The sequence below is a fragment of the Lepidochelys kempii genome, chromosome 18 (genome assembly GCF_965140285.1).
Source record: "Lepidochelys kempii isolate rLepKem1 chromosome 18, rLepKem1.hap1, whole genome shotgun sequence".
In the NCBI taxonomy this organism is placed as follows: domain Eukaryota; kingdom Metazoa; phylum Chordata; order Testudines; family Cheloniidae; genus Lepidochelys; species Lepidochelys kempii.
The window spans coordinates 13,571,087-13,594,489 of record NC_136397.1 but is presented as its reverse complement, the minus strand read 5'-3'; the positions used below and the strand labels follow the sequence as shown (position 1 = coordinate 13,594,489).

The 23,403-nt window shown below is 47.5% G+C and overlaps 2 protein-coding genes across 7 annotated transcripts in view; one reads left to right on the top strand and one right to left on the bottom strand.

Annotated features, from left to right (window-relative positions):
- PEX14 (peroxisomal biogenesis factor 14) overlaps window positions 1-3,010 on the top strand; it is a 158,038-nt gene extending 155,028 nt beyond the window's left edge. For all 4 annotated transcript variants that reach the window (XM_073316932.2, XM_073316933.2, XM_073316931.2 and 1 more), the window contains one exon: window positions 1,993-3,010. The gene's annotated coding sequence lies outside the window, so the exon portion shown is untranslated. The remainder of the gene's footprint in view (window positions 1-1,992) is intronic.
- The window catches only part of CASZ1 (castor zinc finger 1), a 131,117-nt gene that overhangs the window by 31,990 nt on the left and 75,724 nt on the right, over window positions 1-23,403 (bottom strand). For all 3 annotated transcript variants that reach the window (XM_073316925.2, XM_073316928.2, XM_073316930.1), the window contains 6 exons: window positions 15,523-15,613; window positions 9,747-9,911; window positions 6,893-7,065; window positions 5,191-6,059; window positions 1,973-2,114; window positions 540-603 (listed from right to left, as the gene is read on the bottom strand). In XM_073316925.2, the coding sequence (XP_073173026.2) occupies window positions 540-603; window positions 1,973-2,114; window positions 5,191-6,059; window positions 6,893-7,065; window positions 9,747-9,911; window positions 15,523-15,613 (1,504 nt within the window). The remainder of the gene's footprint in view (window positions 1-539; window positions 604-1,972; window positions 2,115-5,190; window positions 6,060-6,892; window positions 7,066-9,746; window positions 9,912-15,522; window positions 15,614-23,403) is intronic.

Here is a 23,403-nt window from a genome sequence, read left to right as displayed (position 1 = left end):
AAAGAAACTGTGCATTATTTAAAGTAAATATTCCAGAGTGTGGTAGAACGGGCTCAGTTGGACACTATTACTCATGCCAGAAAGGCGGAAATGGATGATTTTTACTCAAAACTTGTAATTTCGTCTTTTTCTTCTGCTCTCTTTTACAAAAACAAACTCGCCGACCATGAAACAAATGTTTTACAGTAAATAAAATAGATAACTGTAAAAAGAGAGAGAGAGAGAAGTTGCCAGGTTCTGGAAATCAAATTTTTAAAAAATTCTTTCGAGCCCTCCTCTGTCTAGAAGGGATAAAAAAAAAAAAAAAAAAGGGTGTCAGGGCTGCGATATATTTCTTCAGCCAGTTCATTAAATTAATTCATAAGCAGGGGCTCTGAAATTACACCCAATGACAAATGGTCTCAAAATTTAAATGGTACAAACTCATCTTATTAGAGGCAAAACATTAAAAAACAAACGCATCTCCCCCCCCCCTCGCCATCACGGCTTTAATTTCTCTTGGTGGGGGGAATGAAAGGCGTTTGATGGATGGCTCTTACCTTATTCATAAGCGAGGATAAAAGAGATGAATTTGCTGAGACTGTGTGGCCATTTGATTCATTACTGGAACACACAAACCAATAGGGTTTAGTTAAGACGTGCACAGGGACCGTGAGCCCTGAGATTAATTCCCTTCAAATTGTGTCCCCTTCCCCCCCTCCTCCCCTACTTCCCACCTGCTGCATCTGGAGGAAGAGATGATGCCCATTCTCCCTCGGGCAGGTCAAGCTCTATGTGGTAGCTAGGATACAGGGGAAGAAGGTCTCAAGCTTCCAGAGCTAAGATGGATCTCTTGGCCATTCAGTATTCCAGTTCACACCTCAAGTGTCCAGCCCAGTTGCCTCCTCATCACCTGCCACCTAGCTCATTTTTCACTCACCCTGCTTTACTCTTTGTCCTGCCCCAGGCCAGGCAGGACTGTTAAAACACACATGCCATAGAACACTCAGAGCTCCTATAACAAAACCACAGGGTGACAGTTATGAATTGAGAAAGGCCCTCTCTATAGTAAATGAAGAGGCATTGCAAAGAAAGTCGGATACTAGGGTGCAATGTCTGAGACCGACACACAAGGGCAACCCAGGTATTTTACAAGCGTTAGCAGGACTTTGCTGATTACAACAACTGGGACAAAGTCTTTAGCTCAGGCCTGGATGAACCTCAGTATGGAGAGGAAACCACAGGTGTCTCAGGCTGCCCTGGTTCAGCCAGTCCCCCAAAGATCATTCATTCGACAATGCAGTCCTTCTTGGAAAATGATCCAAAAGCTCTTGCTCTCAGCAACAGTACTAGGCACTGTTGGATAGGTGCTTCTTGAGTCCCAGAATGGACCAACATGGCTATCAAAAACTGCAGGGCTGTACGGATGTGCTAAACATCTGCAAGGATGAGCAAGACAAGCAGCTGTTTCATGCAGCTGACATTTCTCCAACAGTTTCCTTGCTTCGGCCATGATCCAATGCCCACTGAAGTCAATTGAAATACTCTCATGGGTGTCAGCTGGCATTGGATCAGGCCCTTAATGGAGACCCATCATTAGTCTTCAATCAAATATATGGTGTTAATGGTGGTTGCTGGGGGAAGAAGGTTGGCCAGAGGCCTGTTGGTGTTCTAACTTAGAGGAGAGTGTGTTCCAAGTTATAGGGGCTCTCAGTCCATAAACAGGACCCAGTGAAGTCAATGGGAGTTTATGAGAGCAAAAAATGCCTTCGAGGACAGACACCTTATAATGCCATGGGAGGCTGAACGAGCCATCTAGAGCACACTAAAGCTCTTCACTTTGCAATTTACAGATTTTTCTTACTCAGCACAAGTTAGCAGCCATAGGTAAAACAAGTTAAATCAAACCGTTCTCCCTTGTGTTACTGGATGTGAGAATAGCCTTTGAGTGCCTCAATGGATGGAGCCAAGTCTCCCAGCCTCTCCTTCTCACCCATGATCTTTCACGCTCAGGTCCAGGCTGTGCTCCTGCAAGGAATCCTGGGTCGCCGGGGATGAGGACACCACACTCTCCACGGGCTCCTGCTTCACTGGAACTGGATTGAACCGGCCGGGCGTCATTAGTTGCCCATTCCCTATAGGAGACAGAGACCAAAGAGAAACATGAAAAATACACAAATTAGTGTCAGAAAGAGGCGATGGAGGCAAATAAATGAATTAAACCACCACCACCAAATAATGGGAGAGAAGAAAAAAACCAAGTGGGGGGAAGGGAAGCACGCGGGTTGCTGGTCAGCGTTTATCGCTGGGCTGACTTGATGGGTTCTGACGTCCACCCCAGCATGGAAATTCTTCAAGTGATAATTATTGCAAAATTATGTCAAAGTTGTCCAGGCTACGGGCCCTTTAAAGGAGAAGAGTGGAAGGAGCGTGGGGGAGACCTGATTCTCTGCACAAACTGTCATAACTAATTTGCGGTGCTGCCTCTTAAGCGTTTATTAAAGACTCTGTTAATGCTGAGGCAATGTGGCAGCTTTCGACTGCTAGTCAAGCCCCCTTTCCATTCCCCAATCTCGCCGTTGCCTTAGCGACCGCTCCGGCCCTCCACTGAGCATGCCCAGAAGGAACATCTGCTGTGTCAGGTCTATTGAAGCTGACAGCCAATCAGATTGGTTCAAACTGCGTGACCTCTCTCCCATCAAGTTGTCCAGACGAGAAGGGGAAATATATATATATTTTAAATGAGAAAAATACAAAATATATAATTTTTAGATGAAGGGAATGAAAAAAAAGGAGGATGGAAAAAAGAAAAAAATGGTGGGAAAGAAGTAAGAAAGAAAAAAATGAAGAGGAGGCTAAAGAAACGGGGGCAAAAGTTGCTGACAGGAACATGGCCGCTGAGCTTTTTTCCACAATCCCCAAGTGACTAAAATATTAATTTACCCTCAGGCACTACAGCTGACGGTGAGCTGTTTCACAGACAGCAAGTGGCATTTTATTAAAAAATAAAGGAAAATAGTTCTCTCAATGACCTTTCTGTGTTTTAGGAAAGAATTATTTTAATAATAAGGGGAAAAATATTTCAAAGTTTTTCCCTCCTTTTAACCAGATCATGTCACTCTCATCTCTTCTTCATTCAGAGAGGACTCTTGTTTGAGAAGTGGGGGAGGAGGCAGAGGTGACACACCCAGACCCAACCAGCTTGCCTCAGGCACCAGACAATGGAAAGGTTTTCAATGCCCTGCGGGGAGAGAGGAATTGTGGGGGCAGAGTCTGATGTCGCTGGGGCCTGCAGGCCAGCTCCTACTCTTGATCACATCAGTGTAAATCCAAAGGCACTTGATTGTTTTCAGTTGGGTTACTCTGGATTTACAGCGGTGTCACCAAGAGCAGTCCGGCCCTGTTCATCGGAAGGGGCCTGAGATATTCTGGCTGAAAGGGATGGCTACAAATTAACTGTCTACTTAGGTTCTAGAGGGCAGCAAAGAAAGGTTTCATTAGTCCCAGTGGGGTGATCCATTCTGCCGTGGATTCAGGCTGCTCCTTGCAGACTGTCAAGGGGCTATGTGTGGGTAGGATGGGAGGGAAGGAAAGCAACCTGCCTGTCAGACCCAGGAAGGTAAAATGTCGCATCTGAGAACCAACACAGTGGTTCCTAAGAGGATCAACCAGATGCTTCAATAGGAGAAGCTCATCCCCTCCCCCAAGCCAAGGAGAGAAAAAGAAAAAGGGAGATGAGGGAGTTAGAACGAGCCACAGTGAGAAGAGAGCACTGGGTGGGCTGGACAGCTCATCGGAGCACACCTCCTGGCACAGATCCAGTGCTATCACTGTTGTTTGTCCTGTAATTACTGCAGTAGAGGTGCAAGGTGAGGGGGAGAGAGTCATTCGGTGCAGCTCAGCTTATCAGTGAAAACCTGCAGCTCTCACGCTTGCCTGAAAAGCTGCAAGATACAGAACCCTCTCTGACTCCATTTCCCCTCTGCCTTTCACTGGCTTCACAGTCCTTCCCCCCTTTCCAGGCCATCCCTGCCTTCCCTGGAGTGCAGCCTTCTTTCTTATGCAGAACGCCCCCAGTCACAGCCCCCTTGATGCTTAATGAATCATGTACAGCAGGGGTCGTCAATAGCCAGACCACGGGCCAAATCTGGACCTCCAGGCACTTTTGAATGGACCCCGAAATCTTGTTATGTACTTACTATCATTATTTTTTATTATTGTCTCTGACGTTTGGACCTTGACTGTACCTTGACCAAGAAATTTGGACCTTGCCAAAAAATAACTGACTACTCCTGCTACAGCAACAGACGAAGCAATGAAAGGTCCTTGCTGCTGTCCTTTTCCCCAGGCCAGGTCCAGTTTCTCTCCTAATACTCCTCATCCCTGCCCTGTTTTCCTGAGGAGCAGAAGTTCAACCTCACCAGATGCTCCTGATTAACTGAAAAAGATTCTGATCGGGTGCATGTCAGCAAGGTCTCTGGGGACATGGCTGGTACTCGGGACACCAATCAAATGGCAGAGACAGGGCTCGATGTCCACCCACCTCAGAGATCCAGCACCAGCAGCTGGGGGCAGGGGAAGAGAGGGGAGTGAGTCTGAGGGGCAAGAGGGCAATAAGCGGTAGAAACTGCACCGATGAGTCCACCCAATGTACAAGAAACAAAGGGGGGAGTAGGGAGGGAGCTCCATGTTGGGCTGTGAGAATCGGCTGGGTCTGACTCACCCCGCTCTCCTGTGGGAAGGAGGGGAGGACAAGGCTGCCGTCAGGACCCAATGCTTGGCTCCTCAAGATGGACCATGGGAAGCATGACCCGGGGATGCTCTGTAACCCTGGGACTCCGGTGATTTCTCTATCCATTTCCATTTTGAATAAAATGCCCCTTACTTTCCAGCCTACAGTTAGATGGGGAGGGAGGCACCACACAGGAGAACACTCCTCCTCCAGGGCTCTGTGTGGGCAGCAGTTTCCGCTCTCTCAGCTATGTGAAGACATCCAGGTTCCACAGAAACCCCCCAAGCCAACACTGTGCGTTGGCACCGATGCTTTAACTGGACATGGCGAATTGCTTCTCCCAGCAATGCTCCTGTACAGCCTGCCTATTGCCAGCGGGTGGCCCATTGAATAGACCTAGTATCTCCAAATCAGATATCTCCAACTCTCCTACCTTTTACCTAGTTCCAGTGTAATGGGAGGGAGGCTGGGGGACTCACCTGCTTCGAGTGCCATGGATGGCTTGAGGGCTGCCGCTGCCAGCCTGGCCATCATAGGTGAGATCAATCCTTTGCTGGCAGAGATCCTCTCCATAATGGATGCTGCTGGACCTGGAGAAGAGGTGGCTGTTCGCTCACTGGACCCTGAGACAGCTTGTGAGGGGGAATTGGCAGCAGTAGAGGATGCTGGATTTGTGCTGGAGGAACCAGCAGTCATTAGATTGGCTGAGCTGGCGGGATGTGGTGTGGAGACCCGGCTGGGGATGATGGGGAAGTAGGAGCTGGCCGTTCCAGGAAGTGCTGAGTTGGCGAGCGCCAGGGCCAAAGGTATATTGCTGGGGAGGGCCTGGGAGAGCAAGCCGGAGATCTTGGTGGCCGGTGGCATGTTGTTGGTGGGCTTACAGGCCTGAGAGGAGGCGAGCTCAGCAGCGGAAGAAGGCGCAGCCGGGATGATCAGGGAGACGGAAGACTGCTGACTGGTAGGGGAGGCACTCAGGCTGGAGTTCTTAGAGCTCATGGCGGAGAAGTCAATGAGGTCATCGTTGCTGGACTCCTCCTGCTCATTATCCTTGGCTCCCAGGAGAGAGGTGGGGAGGCCCAACACCCCCGAGCTGCGGATGTGCCGGCGCTCATGCTTGCGCTTGTGGGAGGTCATCTGGCTGGTAGAGGTAAAGGTGAAGCCACAGCCCGCCCGAATACAGTGGAAGTGGTTAGTGGCCTTGCTGTAGACGCAGCCCTCGTACTTGCACTCCTCATACTTGTAGAACTTCTTGAAGCCATCCTTGGCATAGGCGTCGTCCTTGATGTGGTAGCTCTTGTGCTTCTCGATGTCGCACTTGTTCTTGAAAGTGAACGTACACCCGGGTCGCCTACAAGGGCACAGAAGAGGGTGGAAGGCTGTATGAGTTGGGAGCACCAAGGGGCTGCCACATCACTTGCTTCCTCGCTGGGATGAGGTTTGGAATCAGTATAAAGTACTGAGCCCTGGTAGCAAGAGGCCTCTTGGCCCCTCTTAGACTTGGCTTGGGATGCCAAGAAGGGTCTTTCCAGCCAAGGGAAGCAACGCTGCAACCAAGTACGAGAGCTGGGATAATGCCCCCAATCTGAAGACTAGCCAACAAAACAGAGGCAGGGATCCAGCCTCACCCACCAGCCATCCCAAACAGAACACGAGCCCAAGGCAGACTGAGGGTCATTCCTAGACATAAACATAGGCCCTAGCTGTGCCTTGATTTTCTCCCAAATGATTTGAGTGTCCAATGGAGTCATTGGAAGGGCACTCACGTAACTGAAAGCAGAGTTTGACCTTAAGCTAGGAGAGCTGGATGGCTGGTCTCTAGAGAGAACTCTGAAGTGCAAGTGCCATTAATACTATAACAGTACCCCTCAATGATGACCTTTCAAGCAAAGCTAGTGTGGTCTCTTTCTTGAGAGATTTCTATCATAGATTTCCCAATGGGCATACTTGCCTTGATTCATCAGGGCGAGATCAGTGTGTCTCCTACCACGAGAGCTCTCTCCAGATTATACCCACTCTGGAGTTTATGTCCTTTCAGGAAGATGCCTGGGAGGTTCATATCCAGAAAGGCCTTCCTGGTAGGTTGCCCCACTGTGTATAATCCTGAGCTTTATGACTTTTCAGAAAGAGGCCAGCAGATGTGCATCAATAACGTAGGATTTTTGCCCTCCCCCACCATCTCACCTGCAGTGGAAGTGAGTGGTTTTCTGCCCATAGAACTGGCAGTCCACGGTGCCACAGTCTTCTGTGGCTCGGAACCGCTGGAACCCATCGTTGATCAGCTGTGTGTTCTTCTTGTGGAAGTTTTCATGGGTCATCACATCAGAGGTGCTGGTATAGACCTTATTACAGCCCACCTGCCCAGGACCAAGGGAAAGAGACATCAGACCATCCCAGCAGCAGCTTACTGATTTATTATTAATACCAGCAGTAATAAACACACAAGCAACACAGAGACATTTTAATTGTATTTGTGCATTTCCCCTCAGTATTGAGTCATCGCTTTGGTTGACAACCTAAGGACTGATGCTGCAAAGAGTCTAAGAAAAGCCCGAGTCTATGGGGATGAAACAATTAGAACAGGAGAAGGAGGCAGAGAATTGGGGGAGATGTGGAGAGATTAAGGCTACTGCTCAGGGACAGAGCAGGGAGGGTCCTGTTCCTCAAAAGAGCTGGACAGACTGACAAATACTGTCATGACCCTTTGTCATCTTGGGAAGATTTGGAGAGACTTAGGGCTTCTACTCTAGCCCTTCACCTACTAGTGGAGCACTGGAGAGACTGGTGGTTACTCATCTGTTCATTTTCTCTCTCCAGGAGATGGGGTGGTGTAGAGCAAGCTGAACACAACTCTAGGGCCTGTTCTACTCTAGCTAGTCACAGACCAGAGTGGAAATCTGAGTCAGCTGGTCACCAGGAACCGGTGGCTTTTCCCCATCACCCCCCAACATCGTTTGCTCAATGATTTTAACTTTGTGCAGCGAGTGGGAATGGTGTGATGAGAACGGAATGCTGAAAACCTGCCTGCCCCCAGGCAAAGCGGGCAACTTTGCCATATTGAGTAAAAAACCAGTGGAATCTGAAAACGCCATCACCCCTGCTGAGCTGCTGACAGCGGGTTTTATTTTTTCCCTTTCTTCTTTTGCACAGTGTGTGCCAACGCCTGCACCATCTCAGAAGTGAAGAGAACGAAAACACCACCTCTCGGTTCAGCCCAGGTTGATTCAAACAGGCAATAACAAATACCCAGGGGGGAAAAAAAAAAAGGATCTCCAGCTATTTCCAATATAAAAGAGCCTCTCTCTCTCTCCACGCTGACACCTTGAAAAAAAACAGACCCTGTGCAGCATTAAAAAAAAGAATTAAACAAAAACCTCCTTAGGAATAATTTGCAATGTGGCTCTTGGTGTTAAAGCCTAAAAAATGTCAGTTTATATAAACAACTAACTGAATTTTATCCACACCAATTATGGACATAAAGAAAAAAAAAAACCATGAGGCGGATGGCACAAATCCTGCCATTTAAACAATATTCATTTTAATTGCAAGTTTATGTTCTGACACCTTTCCTGTAAGACACTGCTTACATGGTCATTGACTTTCTGGAAGGGAGTGGTCACAGGGCTAAATTACCCTTATATAGAGGCCTAGATAGGGGTCTTTATTGAACCTCGGAGTGGCTGCAGACTGAGAAATCTTGATTGCCCTTTAAAAATTAAATAATTTCCATCTTAGTCAATTCAGCAGGAAACTGAGCAAGGAAAATACAGGAGAAATAGCATTAAAATGCCCACAGCAGAGACCCAAATGGAAGCCCAATTTCAGCAAAACACTAAGCACATGCTTAAGTCCTACCCTATTCAGGACAGCACTTAAGTGCCTGCCTAACATTAAGCTTGTGCTTAAGTCCCATTGACTTCAAAAGCTGACTTGACTTAAATATGTCCATCCCTATTCAATAAAGCATTTGGGCATGCATTGAAGACTCTCTGGCTTTACTGGGCCTTAAGCACATGCTTAACTGCTTTGCTGAATTGGAGTCTTATGATTGTAAAATAATCCAGGAAGTGGGACCTGAGATTTTAGAGTAGTAAAAACTTGTGAGGGTGTTTGATTATTTTCTGTGTGATTAAAAATTCCATTGCACATTGGTGTAGCAATGTTTTAGGTGCTGATTCAGTGTATCCCCATTCCTACCCTGCTTCAGAGCTGATCCCACTCTAAGAGATGGATAAAGTAAACAGGGTTCTAACTGCCTCTGGGCTAGAAAGGGATAAAGAGCTGAAAGTTTTGTTTATGTGGTAATTCCAATTCCTGTTACACCATGGTCAAAACACCATTTGCTCTTGAAATTTAACCACATTCCCAACGTAATGCCCAATATCTCTCAGAACTTCTCCTCTAGCAATGCTGGTGAGGAAGGCAGAGCTGAGGTTTACTTCAAAGTGAGTACCATTAATATTTGATTGTCTTAGCAGCTGGCTACAAAGGAACTAAATCCAGTGCTAAAGGACAGATGCTGTGCCGAGAGAGGCCTTATATCAAGGGAAGCTGTGGCTGGTCAGATGGTCTGTTTGGGCACAGGCACTCTAGAGAGACTTCACCGCTTGTCCCGCTACCAGTCCCACAGAAAGGGATCATCTGTGTGGATAAGTCAGGTACAGAACAGAGGAGAAATCCTGAACCCCGCCACAAAACTAGAGCGTTGCCCTTCTTACAGATCAGGATTGTGCTTGGCAGGAGAAAGTCCATGCAAACGGGATATAGATTCTTCATAAAGGTGATTGAACCAGAAAGGACCACGAGAGGCTATATTTAAGCTATTTAGAAGTTCTCCCATAAAACAGTTTGCTGTAGGAGAGGCTCCTGTCCCCCCAAAAAGGAAAGTGTTGGGCTACTAGAATTTCAGGATCCTTTAGGTTTGCAACAGAAAGGGAATAGGTCAGGCCAGCTGGCTCTGGATTCTTCATTCTCCCTACAGCCCTGTCATCTTTTCCCCAGCCACGTTGCTGCCTTCTCCCCAGTCCAGCTGTGTTACCTGCATGCAATGGTAGTGTGTGCTTTTCCCATTCAGGTGACAGCCATGGTAGTACACACTGCAGTCATCCAAGGGGCTGAAGCGCATGAAGCCGTGCTGGAGGGAGTTATCACGTTTCTTGTGCATGTTGTAATGCCGAATCACATCCTGTTTACTAGTGAATCTCTGGGGAGACAGAGAGAAAGTGAGACACACACATGAAAGGGGTGGCTGAAGTGAGTATTCCTGGGTAACTTCCTTTATAAACCCCGTACACTGCGGATTTACAGTTCAGCCATACAATGCATTTGACACCCCATGAGGGTCAGGTTAGATTAAATGAGAAGTCTGTTTTTTGTTAAAGGGACAATATATGCAAACACAAACTGTTTCAGTAACTATAAGCCAGGAGTGAAAGATGCAATAGTCTCCAGGTGGACACCAATGATACTGCCAAGAACGAACTTGAGCGGATCACTGCAGACTACGTGGCTCTGGGAAGAAGGATAAAGGAGTTTGAGGCACAAGTGGTCTTCTTGTCCATCCTCCCCGTGGAAGGAAAAGGCCTGGGTAGAGACCGTCGAATCGTGGAAGTCAACGAATGGCTACGCAGGTGGTGTCGGAGAGGAGGCTTTGGATTCTTTAACCATGGGATGGTGATCCAAGAAGGAGGAGTGCTAGGCAGAGACAGACTCCACCTAACGGAGAGAGGGAAGAGCATCTTCACAAGCAGGCTTGCTAACCTAGTGAGGAGGGCTTTAAACTAGGTTCACCAGGGGAAGGAGACCAAAGCCCTCAGGTAAGTGGGGAAGTGGGATACCGGGAGGAAGCAGGAGCACGCAAGAGGGCAGGGCTCCTGCCTCATACTGAGAAAGAGGGACGATCAGCGAGTTATCTCAAGTGCCTATACACAAATGCAAGAAGCCTGGGGAACAAGCAGGGAGAACTGGAAGTCCTGGCACAGTCAAGGAATTATGATGTGATTGGAATAACAGAGACTTGGTGGGATAACTCACATGACTGGAGTACTGTTATGGATGGATATAAACTGTTCAGGAAGGACAGGCAGGGCAGAAAAGATGGGGGAGTTGCACTGTATGTAAGGGAGCAGTATGACTGCTCAGAGCTCAAGTATGAAATTGCAGAAAAACCTGAGTGTCTCTGGATTAAGTTTAGAAGTGTGAGAACAAGGGTGATGTCGTGGTGGGAATCTGCTATAGACCACCGGACCAGGGGATGAAGCGGCTGAAGCTTTCTTCCAGCAACTCACGGAAGTTACTAGATCGAAGGCCCTGGTTCTCATGGGAGACTTCAATCACCCTGATATCTGCTGGGAGAGCAGTACAGCGGTGCACAGACAATCCAAGAAGTTTATGGAAAGGGTAGGGGACAATTTCCTGGTGCAAGTGCTGGAGGAACCAACTAGGGGCAGAGCTCTTCTTGACCTGCTGCTCACAAACCGGGAAGAATTAGTAGGGGAAGCTAAAGTGCATAGGAACCTGGGAAGCAGTGACCATGAGATGGTTGAATTCAGGATCCTGACACAGGGAAGAAAGGAGAGCAGCAGAATACGGACCCTGGATTTCAGAAAAGCAGACTTTGACTCCCTCAGGGAACTGATGGGCAGGATCCCTTGGGAGAATAACATGAGGGGGAAAGGAGTCCAGGAGAGCTGGCTGTATTTTAAAGAATCCTTATTGAGGTTACAGGGACAAACCATCCTGATGTGTAGAAAGAATAGTAAATATGGCAGGCGACCAGCTTGGGCTTAACAGTGAAATCTTTGCTGATCTTGAACACAAAAAAGAAGCTTACAAGAAGTGGAAGATTGGACAAATGACCAGGGAAAAGTATAAAAATATTGCTCGGGGATGCAGGAGTGAAATCAAGAAGGCCAAATCACACCTGAAGTTGCAGCTAGCAAGAGATGTTAAGAGTAACAGGAAGGGTTTCTTCAGGTATGTTAGCAACAAGAAGAAAGTCAAGGAAAGTGTGGGCCCCTTACTGAATGATGGAGGCAACCTAGTGACAGAGGATGTGGAAAAAGCCAATGTACTCAATGCTTTTTTTGCCTCTGTCTTCACGAACAAGGTCAGCTCCCAGACTACTGCACTGGGCAGCGCAGCATGGGGAGGAGGTGACCAGCCCTCTATGGAGAAAGAAGTGGTTTGGGACTATTTAGAAAAGCTGGACGAGCACAAGTCCATGGGGCCGGATACGCTGCATCCGAGAGTGCTAATGGATTGCAGAGCCATTGGCCATTATCTTTGAAAACTCATGGCGATCCGGGGAAGTCCCGGACGACTGGAAAAAGACTAATGTAGTGCCCATCTTTAAAAAAGAGAAGAAGGAGGATCCTGGGAACTACAGGCCAGTCAGCCTCACCTCAGTCCCTGGAAAAATCATGGAGCAGGTCCTCAAGGAATCAATTCTGAAGCACTTAGAGGAGAGGAAAGTGATCAGGAACAGTCAGCATGGATTCACCAAGGGCAAGTCATGCCTGACTAATCTAATTGCCTTCTGTGACGAGATAACTGGCTCTGTAGATGAGGGGAAAGCGGTGGACGTGTTGTTCCTTGATTTTAGCAAAGCTTTTGACACGGTCTCCCACAGTATTCTTGCCAGCAAGTTAAAGAAGTATGGGCTGGATGAATGGACTAGAAGGTGGATAGAAAGTTGGCTAGATTGTCGGGCTCAACGGGTAGTGATCAATGGCTCCATGTCTAGTTGGCAGCCGGTATCAAGTGGAGTGCCCCAAGGGTCGGTCCTCGGACCGGTTTTGTTCAATATCTTCATTAATGATCTGGAGGATGGTGTGGATTGCACCCTCAGCAAGTTTGCAGATGACACTAAACTGGGAGGAGAGGTAGATACGCTGGACGGTAGGGATAGGATACAGAGGGCCCTAGACAAATTAGAGGATTGGGCCAAAAGAAATCTGATGAGGTTCAACAAGGACAAGTGCAGGGTCCTGCACTTAGGACGGAAGAACCCCATGCACCGCTACAGACTAGGGACCGAATGGCTCGGCAGCAGTTCTGCAGAAAAGGACCTAGGGGTTACAGTGGACAAGAAGCTGGATATGAGTCAACAGTGTGCCCTTGTTGCCAAGAAGGCCAATGGCATTTTGGGATGTATACGTAGGGGCATTGCCAGCAGATCGAGCGACGTGATCGTTCCCCTCTATTTGACATTGGTGAGGCCTCATCTGGATACTGTGTCCACTTTTGGCCCCCACACTACAAGAAGGATGTAGAAAAATTGGAAAACGTCCAGCGGAGGGCAACAAAAATGATTAGGGGATTGGAACACATAACTTATGAGGAGAGGCTGAGGGAACTGGGATTGTTTAGTCTGCGGAAGAGAAGAATGAGGGGGGATTTGATAGCTGCTTTCAACTACCTGAAAGGGGGTTCCAAAGAGGATGGATCTAGACTGTTCTCAGTGGTAGCTGATGACAGAACGAGGCGTAATGGTCAGCAGTGGGGGAGGTTTAGGTTGGATATTAGGAAAAACTTTTTCACTAGGAGGATGGTGAAACACTGAAATGCGTTACCTAGGGAGGTGGTGGAATCTCCTTCCTTAGATATTTTTAAGGTCAGGCTTGACAAAGCCCCGGCTGGGATGATTTAGTTTGGGATTAGTCCTGCTTTGAGCAGGGGGTTGGACTAGATGACCTCCTGAGGTCCCTTCCAACCCTGATATTCTATGATTCTGTGTCCAAGATGTGCTTTGTGAAGCCTTGGACATGATTCTTCTGACATGATTTTAGCTGCTGCTCTCTGAAGAGCTGCTACAGCTGGAAAGGAAACCAGTGAACTATACCTGCTATAAATGACTAATCCCAGCTTTCAAATCATTCGTGTTAGGGGTTTGCAAGACATTGGCTACTAAATCCATGTCAAAAGGAAGAGGGGAAAAGGTACTTTGTTCGCCTACAGTGCCTTTTCCATCTAGAGCTCTCCAAGTGCTCTACAAACATCATTGAATTTTAGCTTCACAACCCCCCGGGACACAGGCTGGCTTTGTTAGAAAAAACAGCTTTATGGGGAAACTGGAGATACAGAGAGAAGTGACTTGCCCATGATCACACAGAAAGTCAGTGGCAGAGCTGAGAATTGACCCTAACTCTCCGTGTTCCATGCCAGAACCACCAGACCATCCCCTTCATCCTCTGCCTGCTTAAACTAAGGAACTGGTGCCCCATTATCAGTGCAAACAAAGTGCCTTTAAAATGAAGCTTTTCATTTTTATTTCCCACATATATTGATATTCAATGGTGAAGGTGTGAAAGGAAATCTGTTTAAAAAAAAATCAATAGCCATTTATTGTGAGGAGTGATTGAAAAACCTAGTATTCTAATATTTAGCAACTTTTCCAGCCTCCCTTTACAAGAGACAAATGATTATTGCTTCCACTCTGTACTCCTATAATATCAATCCTGATCATTCCATTGGTATTGGCAAGGGGATATATGGATATGGATTTCAGTAGGAAGCCCGCAGAGGCTAGAAGTACTATTTCCCATGGTGTACGTACAGGATTCCCATTGCCAATCACCGTTCATTTGTGCCCATTTATTACAGAGCGTTACTTATTATAAACTATATCTCAGCCATAAAATAATTTGCATTTTAAAAAGCAGCCTAAATCCTTATTCCCCCGTGAGACCAGCCAAGCAGCTCCTGGACTCCTTGGGAAATAATCATGAGGCCAATCATAATAATAGGTTTTTCTGTCTTTCCATCCTTTGTGTCCCCCCTGCTCTCTGTGCACAGAGACCTCTGTGCTGTGATTGAGAGCTCTCCATCTGATTGGTTTCAGAGTAGCAGCCGTGTTAGTCTGTATTCGCAAAAAGAAAAGGAGGACTTGTGGCACCTTAGAGACTAACAAATTTATTTGAGCATAAGCTTTTGTGAGCTACAGCTCACTTCATCGGATGCATCCATCTGATCATCCCTCTCTGGGTCACTAGCAACATCCCAAGGAAAAACCCCAGTCTGATCAACTGAAACCTGAAGTCGAACAGAGTGGAGTCAAACTGGTTTCCCTTGCTGTGGTCAGACTCATTCCCCCAAGACCAAAGTGCCTCCTTGGGCTGGATGCAGAGTAGAGGCAAACTCTGGGATTTCCCTCCATCCCTACACACAGTCTGACCACAGAGAGGGCAGAGCCATGCTCACAGACCTGGAAAGAGGGTAAACAAACACAGCACGTGACTCAGAGCTGGCTTGATGTTGCTATCCTGGCAATTCTCCCAGCAATTACTGCACATGCCCCTTCCCCCACCCTCTCCCCAACCATAGATCCAAGGCTGCTGCTGGTCTTATTGGGTGTTTTGTTGCTGCTACTGCTCTCATGTTGCATGGACAACCTCAGAGACAGAGACAGACTGACAGACAGCATTCCCTATTTTCAGGCAAAATTTATAACATAGCTAAATTTATCTTCTTGGCAACGCTGGTGTAAATCTGAACTCCTCTGACTTTAGCTGAGCCAGATCCTGCTCTTGGTTACACTGGTGTAAATCTGGAGTAAACCCACTGATTTAAATTAAGCTAGATTCTGCTCTCAGTTATAATGGTGCGTACCTGGAATAACACCACTGAGTTCAGCAGGGTTAGGCTATTGTAACTGGGAACAGAATTTGACTCCAATAGTTCCAAATTGTATCTCCCCCTCTTCCCAGGACATGGAGAAAGCAGATGATCTGTTTCATGATGGAGTTCTGTAGGCTGTATCCCTTGACAGTAAGGACAGGCAATGGGATCTGGCAGTTCATGTTCACCCCGTTTACCTGATAGTTGCACTCCGGATCGAGGCAGTGGTAATGTTCCCGGTACTGGTATGCACAGTGTATGTGTCCGCAGTGCTGACTCCCAGAGAACCTGGCAACACAGGCAAGAAAAAGAATGAAACTGATGCTCTTTGAGGATGGTAACTGCAAATCAAGGTGCAAGTGAAACAAGTATGGCCTTCCCCCTGTCCTCCTGCAGCGTGGTCTACACTTATCCGTCACCAGAGTGTACCGAGGAGACAAAGATTCCTATTCTTTCGGCCCCCAGGGGAAATGCAATTCTTCAGTGCTACTGAGCTGAAGGAAAGAGGGTCCCCTTCCAGTCAGAAGCCCCATTTCTAACCAGGTTTTATATCATTACATCCCAAGCCAATATCATTGCTCAGCTCTTTGAAATTGACCTTATTCTCATCCCGCCCCATTGGATCACTCCTGAGTCTGGTGAGCGTCTTGCTGCTACTCCCAAAATGCAGGGATGCAAAGTCTTGACACATCATTTTCCAAGAAATCACAGATCTCAGACACAAAGTCCATTGGAACCTGATCAATATTTCCCCTCCACCCATAGCTAAACATCCTTCCCCCACTGTCCCATTCCTGCCCGTCCTGAGTCGAGGACCAGAATCTAGGACATCAGATCGAGGGAGCCGCAGTTGGAGCCATGAAGAAAGCACTACCACAGTATTCTCAGGCAAAAGCCAGCACACCAGAATAAGGTGCAAAAGAAAACAGAGGAGAAGGCCTGAGGGCTGCAGAAAGGTTGCAGATGGGTGTGCGGTTCTCGGCTCCTTTGGAGCAGAAAGACTAAAGGATTGCAAAGGCCACTTGTTGCAGCAGGAGAGAGATGGGGAATAAGCTGTAATGTGCCATATTTGCATTTCAATTAAGCAGGGTGCCAGCAGCTGCTTTTCCGCTACACCATAAAAAAAAGGTGATTTTTTCTTCTGCCTCACTGAGAGTTGAAGAGCGGCATACTTGAAATTAGAGTGTCTCATGGCGGCACAAAACAAGATAATAAATGGGGGTTACTTACACTTTTGGAAGGGGGAAGAGAGAAACATGCGATTTTCCTTCTGCAGGCTCATCTCTAGGGGGCAAATCCTGCCTCCTCTGTGCCCACAGAGAGCCCAAGGAGAAACGAAACCGGTGCTCTGAGTGTGTTTAATGACCCTGCCCAACTGTCTGGGGGACTGAAGTCCTCTCTCTACAGAACAGGGCAGCAGCACTGCAAGCTTCCCCCAAGCACTGTGCTCCAGTCTGTTGTCCTGGAGGAGGCCCTCCCCAGGGGTAAGATAGAAGTATCCATGGCCCAGTCAGTCCTTGGCCTCTGCTGAGACTGCCAACACAAAGCGGGGGGTGGTAGGTGTAGGTTTTGTGACACTTGCCATGGAATAAGGCCCACCAATTCCTATCACAGGAGTCACAGAACAGTCGTCGCAGAGCAACAGCTCCCAGTCAATACCTGGGCAGGATTTGAACCTGTGACTTTGCAGAGAGAGGCTGCTCAGCTGACTACCAGCCCTGAGCCACACACCCTCCATTCCCACCTTCTGTGACTCAAACAAGGCTGTTCCTCTCCTTGGTAATTGGTCACTCTGGAGTTTCTGTTTGGGCATAAGAGGAGAGATGGTCCTAGCCAAAGCTTTAAAGGCACAATCCCAGTCTGGCCTACTGGAGTCATAGAATCCTAGAAATGTTGGACTGGAAGGTACCTTGAGAAGTCATCGAGTCCAGCCGCCTGCACTGAGACAGGACCAAGCAAATCTAGACCATCCCTGACAGGTGTTTGTCCAACCTGTTCTTAAAAACCTCCAGTGATGGGGATTCCTTGGAACCTCCCTTGGAAGCCTATTCCAGAGCTTACCTACCCTTAGAGTTAGAAAGTTTTTCCTAACATCTAACCTAAATCTCCCTGGCTGCAGATTAACCCCATTACTTCTTGTCCTACTCTTCACTGGACACAGAGAACAATTGATCACCTCTTTATAACAGTCCTATTGAAGATTATTATCAGGTCCCCTTCAGCCTTCTTTTCTCAAGACTAGATATGCCTTGTTTTCTTTAACCTTTCTGCATACATCAGGTTTTCTTTTATCCTTTTATCGTTTTTGTGGCTCTCTCCCAGACTCTCTCCAATTTATCCACATCTTTCCCAAAGTGTGGCACCCAGAACTGGACTCAGTGATGCCAAGTACAGTGGAACAATTACCTCCCGTGTCTTACACACGATACTCCTGTTAATGCACCTCAGAATATTAGCCTTTTTCGCAACTGCATCACACTGTTGACTCATCAATTTGTGATCTGCTAGAACCCCCAGATCTTTTCCAGCAGTACTACCACCTCGCCAGTCATTCCCCATTCTGTAGATGTGCATTTGATTTTTCCTTCCTAAGCACAGGACACTTTGCACTTATCTTTATTGCAGTTCAGTGGACTCTCCCAGGGTGCCCTGGGCAATGGCCCCAGGCAGGAAACTTGCCACATGATGTGATATGTGAGGGAAGAGAAATCTGATGCCAGAGTCCATTTTGGGTGGCAAGTGCATCAGCTGGCTCCCAGGAGGGGAGAGAGAACTGCATAGTGACACTGTCAGAGGGAAAAGCTGAGGATGAGCTTGTACATGGGGGATGGTAAAGATGGGAACTCTCAAAGAGCCTGGGGAAAGCAAGGGTGAAAAACCCACCCATGGGGAGGGAAGAAGAAAATGGAGACAGGGGAGAGCTGCTGGTGTGGGTGCAGTGACTCGATATGAAAAAAATTGGGTGCATAGTCATGAGCTTAAGATGCCGTTTGGGTGTCACAACAGATGAGGAGTCAGAGTATTAACGGGGTGCTGGGTCCAGTGGGCACTTGCTGTAGGATGGATTGGCTACACCAAAAGGGAAGGGAGTAAATGGCTGAGGGATGCATAGAGTTGTGGACCTCTCTGCTCTCACAACTGCTGTGCTGCCACTTTAAACTGGTGTCCTGTTGGAATCCCAAGGGCACCAGGGGTGGTGCACAGCACAGGCGGCTGTGGCTTTCAGACACAGAGGATTGGGTACACATGCCAGAGCTGTCAGTGGGTAAACCTAGCTTGCAGAAGGAAAGGGGCAGGTGTCTGAGGAGGGGAAGAAGCCCCTCCAGAAGCCAGAATAATAGAAGGAAGATGCAGCCTGAGTATGTGGCAAGGTCAGCAGGGAGAAGGTAATCTACAGAATGAAACAAGGAATGCAGAAGTCTAAAGGAAAGAGAAGAGAGAGGAGGAAACCTCTAGGGAGGTTTCTTCTCCCCACCTCACTTCACAGGGCAATACAGTCGCTCAGGATGGGGAACATTGCTAAGATGCCCCAGGCTGCAAGTGCAACAAGACTGGGAAGCAAGCAAAGGACAGGGAGTGCTCTCCTCTCCTGGGAGTCTCTGGCACCAGGGCTTAGCTGAGACATGGCAGAGACAGAAAATCAATTGGGGGGTAAATCCAAGGGTTTTTAGAGGAGGGAAAAGGGAGGTGTCAGGGAGAGTGAGACCAGAGATGCTGAATGGACTCCAGGTGGGCGACATTTGTTCTGGCTCCAGTTGTTCCCACAAATGAACTATGAAGCGTTGGATGTGGCTGGGCAACGGGATGAGGCAACAGCCCAAAATCAGACTGTGAATGACTAGCAAGTAGGAGATTACCCTTTGCTTGGGGCTGGTGTGGAAGCCAGGAGTGTCTCAGCGTGTGGTGATGAAGTGATAAGATGGAGGGTAGTTATGCCATGAAGGCTAGTTTTGAGTAAGCCTCTCTCAATAATGATGGCTGAAGAACAGCTGGCCATCATGGACAGAGAAGGGAAACAAGAAAGGAGGAGAGAGACTAAAACATGGATGTCCCATTAAATAAAATGCCTGCATCTAGGTAGGGTAAGAGAACATATTTCTTTGAGGAAAAATTAATATGATTCCTAATATTCCTAATTATGTATCTGGAACCTAGATATTACAGTGATGAGAGCTTAAGAAATGTCATATGATTGATGGATAGATAGATATATTGATCAATCACAGGCTCTCAATCTGGAGGTCAGGACCCCCATAGTGGGTCTCAATCAGATCCAGGGGGTCACAAGCACCCTCTCTTTATGTATGGCTAGATTGAACGGGGAGGAGGAGTGTCACATGATGGAAAAAGTTAAGAGTCAGTGGATTAGATAGATACCAGTACAGAGAATGTCTACCATAGATGGGGGGAGGGATAGCTCAGTGGTTTGAGCACTGGCCTGCTAAACCCAGGGTTGTGAGTTCAATCCTTGAGGGGTCCATTTGGGATCTGGGGCAAAAATTGGAGATTGGTCCTGCTTTGAGCAGGAGGGAGTTGGACTAGATGACCTTCTGAGGTCCCTTCCAACCCTGATATTCTATGATTCTATACCTTAGACAGCTGGACAGACTGATGGGTAGATATAGATACAACAGGTAGACAGGTAGAAAAAAATACCTGAGATAAATCAGATAAGATACTTGTAGACAAACCTGTACAGAAGATACTTGTAATTCTACAGGTAAATTACACAGACAGCTGAAAGATTGTCCTGTGGACATGTCTCCTCTCAGTCACAACAGAACGGATCACTACCTATCATTAGCAATCGCATAGCATCCCTGTGGCAGCTACAGCAATTGCTTCCACAGAAAAGTAGCATTAGGAGGGTACACATGTATTTTGGACTGTCTTTTAGTGCAAGTTAGTAGTGGGAAATAAGTAGGAACAGCCAGCACCAAGTGACACAGCCAGCTCTCTGCAGACCACCAGCAGCTGCTCCACAGACTACAATTGAGCACATAAGAAAGAAAGATCTGCAATCGGCAATAAGGGAAGAGCTGGAAACGGGATAATCAAGACAATGAATTTTACTGAGCATATTGTGGAGGAACGTGGAAGAGCTGGAGAGCTTGAAATGGATAAAGCAGCAGAGGGAAGGGGACTCAGAGAGGAAACATTCAAAGATAAATTACCATCTGCTCAAGGGTTCCACATGTCACCCAGCACTAAAAAGACTAGGACTGCACATGAGAAAAGGCATGAGAGAGAAGCAAGAAAGGGCAGATAGGAATGAAGGATAAAACAAAGGGATAGGTAGGATGGAGGAGGGGGTGCAGGAGGGAATGATAAGGGGACAGGATAGGAGGAGGGATAAAAGAACCAAAAGTTTCAGATTGCCAGACCATGCAGCAAAGCTGAGTTGGAGGATGAAAGGGAGCCGGGGCAAAGAGGAGTAATAAATAAGGCATTTCTGAAGTACATAAGGAAGAGGAGGTCAATTGTGGAGACAGCAGGGCCTTCAGAAGATGGAAAGGGGACTTAATTGACAGAGGAGATAGACACTGCTAAAAAATTAAATGACTTCCTTGCCTCAGCATTCACAAAGGGAGATGGGGACAGATGCTAGAAACAGACATGCCTTTCCCAGGGGATGGAGAAGAAATACTGCAGAAAATCAGGATCACGCCAGAACAGGTGATTGAGAAATTGGAACAAACCTTAGCAGCAGTGGAGAAACAAACCAAAAGGCAAACAATGATGCTGGGCTGCATAAACAAAGGCATGGAACAGGAAGGAGAAGAAACGAGGCCAACCCTATCTAAATGGGACTTGCCAGACTAGGACTGGAAAGGTGACTGCAGACCTGTCCACCTTGTCATTACACATGAACTGCTGCAACAGATCAGGCCCATAGGTCCATCCAGTCCACAGTCCTGTCTCTGACAGTGGCTAGTGCCCGTAGCTTCAGAGGAAGGTGTAGGAAACACCACAGTTATAGGATACCCTGCTCACGGGGAAGATTTCCTCCCAGCCCTGTTGGTGAGACGGGAAAGGGAGACCAAAGGATAATGAGCGAGATGCAGGCCGGGAGAAGCCAATCTGCACTGTGGGGCAGAGAGGAGATGAAGACGGGACCTCACTGAGATTCACGCACTTCACAAGTGAACAGAGCTGCCCACGAGGTTATTTGAGCAACAACCAGGGATGCTGAGTAAGGCTAAGGAAAGGGCAAGGCCCTAAAGGAATCCCACATCTGGCACGAGTAACTAGAGGCAGCGACAGGAGGAACTCGTGGGCTCAGCTTTACGAGAAGGAGCCAGACAAGTGCTGTAGTAATACTGGGGATGGCACTTCAGACTCCAGGCCTCCTTCCACCCTGGAGTTAATTACGCTACAGAAGTGTGTTTGTGTGTGTATGGAGGTGTCTGAAATAGGGGGAAGGGACGGGGAGAGTGTGGGGTGGGAAACTCATTGGATAACTGGGCTCTTTTTGGGAAGGTCGAGGCATGGCACTCTGAGGTACAGTGTGTTTTGGGGTCTCTATTTTGTGGAATGAGGGCTAAGTGGACAGACAGTGGACAGAACTGTCGCTATGTTTCAATATTAAAAGGTTAGGCTCCTAAAGGGTTATATTCATCCTCTGCTTTTTCTGACACTTGCAACAGTTCAAAGCAATTAATTTTTAACGCACAGCATCTGTTTAGTTTTTCAAAACAGGAAAGCTTACACACCACACACTAACTTACACGCACACTCATGCACACACACACACGTACACACTTGCTAAGTTATACGCACTCAACCCCTGCTAATTTACAAGAGCACACATACATTTAAAACACACTCATATCCACATGCACACGCATACAATTCCATGCACACTGACATGCAAACACACATATGCACAGGTATGCACTCACAGTCACAATTCCACGCACACCTATCTGCAAACAGATGCACTTTGCGCACACAGATACATATGCACACACATGTTCTCCCCCCCCCCCCCCATTTTTGTTTCACTCCCTTGTTTTGCCAGCGGGAGCCAGTCCCAGATCTGGCAGGAGCTAGCAAGAAACACCAAGATAAATAAATAATAATAAAAATAATAAATAAAGTCATCAGTGTGCTTAGTGAGTGTTTACAGACTCATTACCCTGTAACGATGATGTGACAGGAGGAGGAAAAAACCCCACCTCAATTAAAAGGCAGGGGGATACCCACAGAAATAAATATTTAAGTAAGAGCTGCCAGAAGTACCATCTGCTCAGGCACTAATAAATAAAAGAAAAGAAAAGAAAAAGGAAAGAAAAGACCACAGAAAAAATATTATAAATATACAGGATGGAAAAAGACCAACCCAGCCCAAACTAGCTAAGTATGTGGTTTTCTTTTGTTGTGTGAGACAATGGATTATCCCTGGGCAGCTTTTGGCAATGGCTTTGGCAAACTCATTAAGCTAATTGTGCAGCAAAGACACACTGTCCTCCCCCCTCACTTATTTTAAAGTTTTAAACAGTTTTTAAAACCACGTGTAAATTAAAGGGAAGTGGCCGGGCTGCCAACGGGCAGCTTGCGAAGCTTTTTGTGCAGGAAGTGGTGTCCCAAAGCTGTCTTCTAGGCCTCCCTGGTGAACTGTCTGAGCCTGGGGAAAAAGGGGATGAGGAGGGGAGGTGTTTAAAGGGGTCCTTTGCTTGTGAGAGAAGCCAGGGATGAATTCTCTCTGCTAAACCAGTGCAACCACACTGTTCTCCACGGAGCATAGCCAAGAGGAGCTCTGTCTCCAGCTTCTTACTGTCCCCTCAATGCTCCACAGCTGCTGGCAGCGACAGAGGATGGAGGTTTGGTACCCAGGGAAGGAGCCAATTTCAGCTCTCATCAGCCCCCCTCTGCCTCTATCTAGGCAAACCTGGGCCTAAAACTCTGACCAGGTACCCAGTTCTCCCTAGAGCAAGTGAGCAGCCAGAGGCATTGCTGCTGGGGGACTGTGACTTGGTAATGGACTTGTCTTTTTCTGTCTTCCCATCTCGCCTTCCCTACTGCCCCTCTCACCTCCTACACCAGGGGTTAAGGTAATGGAGATCGGGGGAGCACAC